Here is a 3,229-nt window from a genome sequence, read left to right as displayed (position 1 = left end):
GGTTTGAAGGTCTCGCACTGCAGACAGCGGGCGTCCAGGAAGTCGCTGTAGGACGAGCAGGGGTAACCGGTGAGGGTGCAGGTTCGGTTCAGAGCGCACAGGAACAGGAAGACGGAGCGCTGATGGTCACACACAAAGTAAGATTTACCTGGAGGACAGAGATCACACTGCGCTCAGCACATGTGTGTTATTTAATGTGTGTGTGTGTCTCCCTAGTTTGTGTGTGGGCTCACCTGAAAAGATGGTTTTGGGACACCCCGGCTGGTCGGCGCCTCCATTGGCGTAGAAGTCAATGTGGCCATGAGCTCCTCTCAGTCCAAAGGCTGCGCACAGAGAGCACAGCGTGTAACACAGCGACTCTTACATGAGGTCACGAAGGTTTATTGCTTTTTAATAAATACTTTCTAAGTTCATAGAAGGGTAAGATGTGTTAAATAATAACTAGAATTAATTAAAATTGTATTAACATTTTCATTCACTTATATAACTATATTTATATAACTTGCTACTAATAATTTAAGAAAAAAACAATGTTTATAAACAGAATTATCTCTACTTCTAATGCCAACCCTTTTTTATTAATAAAAATGTGGAATATTTCCAAATAACAGTAATAATTCATAATAATATTCATGCTTTTAGTTTATGTAAAAGCATATTAATACAAATAAGTAAAATATAATTAAATATATGTCTGAATAATTTATGATCAGTAAATATATGTATTCATCTATAAATTAAAGGATTTATTGTAAAAGAAGGAAAGAGATTTGAATGATTTACCAGCTAATAACGTAAAAACATTTTTAGGGATGTTGGTCTGATCAATAGAAGATCCTATAAGAGCTGCTGTGACCTCACAGGCAACACTAGTGTTTGTAAATTAACAGAGTTTGTTTTTTGTTCCTCACACCATGACAACTAAAAGCTATTTATTTTCCAGTTGCTTTCTTTGTGTGTAAATGATCGAAGTATTAAGGGTCAATACTAAAATGATATTAAATCACTATTTAAATTATTATTAATTCTGCGTTAGATGCTTACAGTTCATGTCGGTGTGAAGGACGTCCACAAACATGGCGTCCGAGGGGTCCAGCCTCTCCTCCGGCGTGGCCCTGGTGAACATCGGTCCAGCAGGGTCCAGACCTGGAGAAGAGGAAGGAAAGAAGGGAGGAAGGAACGAAGCAAGGAGGTATGTGAGTGCTTTTGTAGTTTTCCGTCTGCTCACTCCACAGCGCTGCTTTCATTAAACTGAAAGGTTAAGAACATCTGTCATAAATACATGATAATGAAGTACATTTACTCGCATACTGCACCGCTCTGAGTACTTTATTTTACCTGTGATACGGCCAATCTTCCCCTTCAGGTTTGCTCCCACAAAACCAGCCAGGTGAGCTCCCAGACTGACGCCGATCAGGTGAACTGAGCTCAGAGAGGCTCCTTCAGCCTGTGGGCACAAAAGCTCAGCGTTACAGGTGAGGTATAACTCTGTCATAAAGACCTTTTAAATATACAGGATAATAAAGGACACGACAGAACTGCTGATTTTCACACAGACATGTCTTCTAATCTCTTTTTCTTTACTAAAATTTAATGTGCCCACACAGTGGCGGAAATACCAAAAGCACCAAAACTTAGATCCATTCTTAAGTACTTGAAGGACCTGTAACCTGGGAAATATTTAATACTTGTCATTTAAAAACATCTGTAGACTGGCTGAACTGGTAATTCTAGGCTTTGAGCCGGACTTCTTGGGTAGAGAAATGGATTTGGTGCCATTTAGAGCATTTTAATGCATGTTTCTGATAAATAACACAGTAGTTGAATGAACAATCTGTCCAAAGTTTGTGAAGTTTTATGTATTCTGTTTTGTGTCTTTGCATTGCATTGGTACACTTTGCCAACTGAGACTACTAGAAACAACTTGAACCATGGCCACTGCTGGCTCTAATAATCCTAGATGGTGAGAACCGTGAAGCTAAAGTGGACGTTCATATCTCAAACTTATGAGTGATGCTGCTTCTATTGGTCTATTGGTTCAACAATAGACTGCAGGATGATTACAGGAAGGGAAAATAAAGGTCTGGGCTGAAGGTCTGTCTCACCTCCATCGTCATGATGAAGCCCGTCAGGTTGAGAGCGGCCTCTCTGGTGTAACTCACAGCAGTGAAGTAGTTGAGGTTGGCTGCCCCTTTGTTCCAGTCCACCACGATTATGTTCATGTCTTCCTGCTCTGCTAGCAGGTGGACTATGTGGTTGATCCAGATAGGGGGAGCGCCGGTGGGCCGGTAGCCATGGATGACAAAGGCGGTGGGACGGGAGAGGCTGAAGAGTGGCTGGGAGGACAGGTGGTGGTGGTTCAGTTCGCGGCCACAGTCGAGGTTGGAGCGAGTGTAGAGCAGGAGCCGCACATACAGGGTGGTTCCCACGAAGCAGTGGGTCAGGTCGAGGTCGGTGAAGTTATCACAAGATTCGCCTGCTTCACTTTCCTCCTGGCCTGGAGTCACAACATGGAAGATCAGGAAGTTGTATTGCAAACTCAACTTTTACAGCTGAATTCAGGTTTTATGTAGAATTAAAATGAAAAACGGGTCCAAAGTTTCTACAGGCTACAGTGGGAATATTTGTTTCATCCATTTCAGTTTAGTAGATTTTTATATCATTTTAAAGCTAAGGCACTAAAAAATTTCAAGGTAAAGAGTCAATGATACTAATGAGCCCCAACAATCAGTCTGACTTCTGTAGACCGCAGCTCTACAGGAATACCACTTTTTGTAGCTAAATAACAGCTTCAAGCAGACAGCCAGTGTCATCATCCTGGATGATTCACAAACTGAATCATAGATTCAGGCTGACATTAGAGGCACAATCCACAGACAGACAGTAACAGGTTCAAAAACTGAAACTGCAGCAGTTTGAAAGGCATTCCATTTTTTAGCTTCTTCACATTACTTTGGATTGTGTTAAATGAAAAATAAAGACTATTAATGACTCATTTTATGTTATTATGTAATAATTGGTTTTGAATTCAGATAATAGCCTATCTACTGACAGTTTTGCTAGTTAGAGTTAATTAATTAATTAAAAGTAAGATTTAGTTAGTTAGCTTAAGCTAACTAGCTTAAGCCAAAATACTGTCATCAGCAGTGTTGTTTCATTTTACACACTCGTCCCTCTACAAATAAACCATAAAATAAAAAACATCTCAAACTGCTTGCTAAAACCAATG

The 3,229-nt window shown here is 40.4% G+C and overlaps 1 protein-coding gene across 1 annotated transcript in view; it reads right to left on the bottom strand.

Annotated features, from left to right (window-relative positions):
• The window catches only part of lipib (lipase, member Ib), a 7,241-nt gene that overhangs the window by 2,511 nt on the left and 1,501 nt on the right, over positions 1–3,229 (bottom strand). The window contains exons 2-6 of the mRNA XM_013915766.1: positions 2,106–2,497; positions 1,339–1,447; positions 1,045–1,146; positions 234–323; positions 2–148 (exon numbers count right to left, since the gene is read on the bottom strand). Coding sequence (XP_013771220.1) covers positions 2–148; positions 234–323; positions 1,045–1,146; positions 1,339–1,447; positions 2,106–2,497 — 840 coding nt within the window. The remainder of the gene's footprint in view (position 1; positions 149–233; positions 324–1,044; positions 1,147–1,338; positions 1,448–2,105; positions 2,498–3,229) is intronic.

This window comes from Pundamilia nyererei, unplaced genomic scaffold (genome assembly GCF_000239375.1).
Source record: "Pundamilia nyererei isolate P.nyererei 1_Seehausen unplaced genomic scaffold, PunNye1.0 scaffold00361, whole genome shotgun sequence".
NCBI lineage: Eukaryota > Metazoa > Chordata > Actinopteri > Cichliformes > Cichlidae > Pundamilia > Pundamilia nyererei.
The sequence above is the reverse complement of the archived record's forward strand: the minus strand, read 5'-3'. Positions and strand labels throughout refer to the sequence as shown.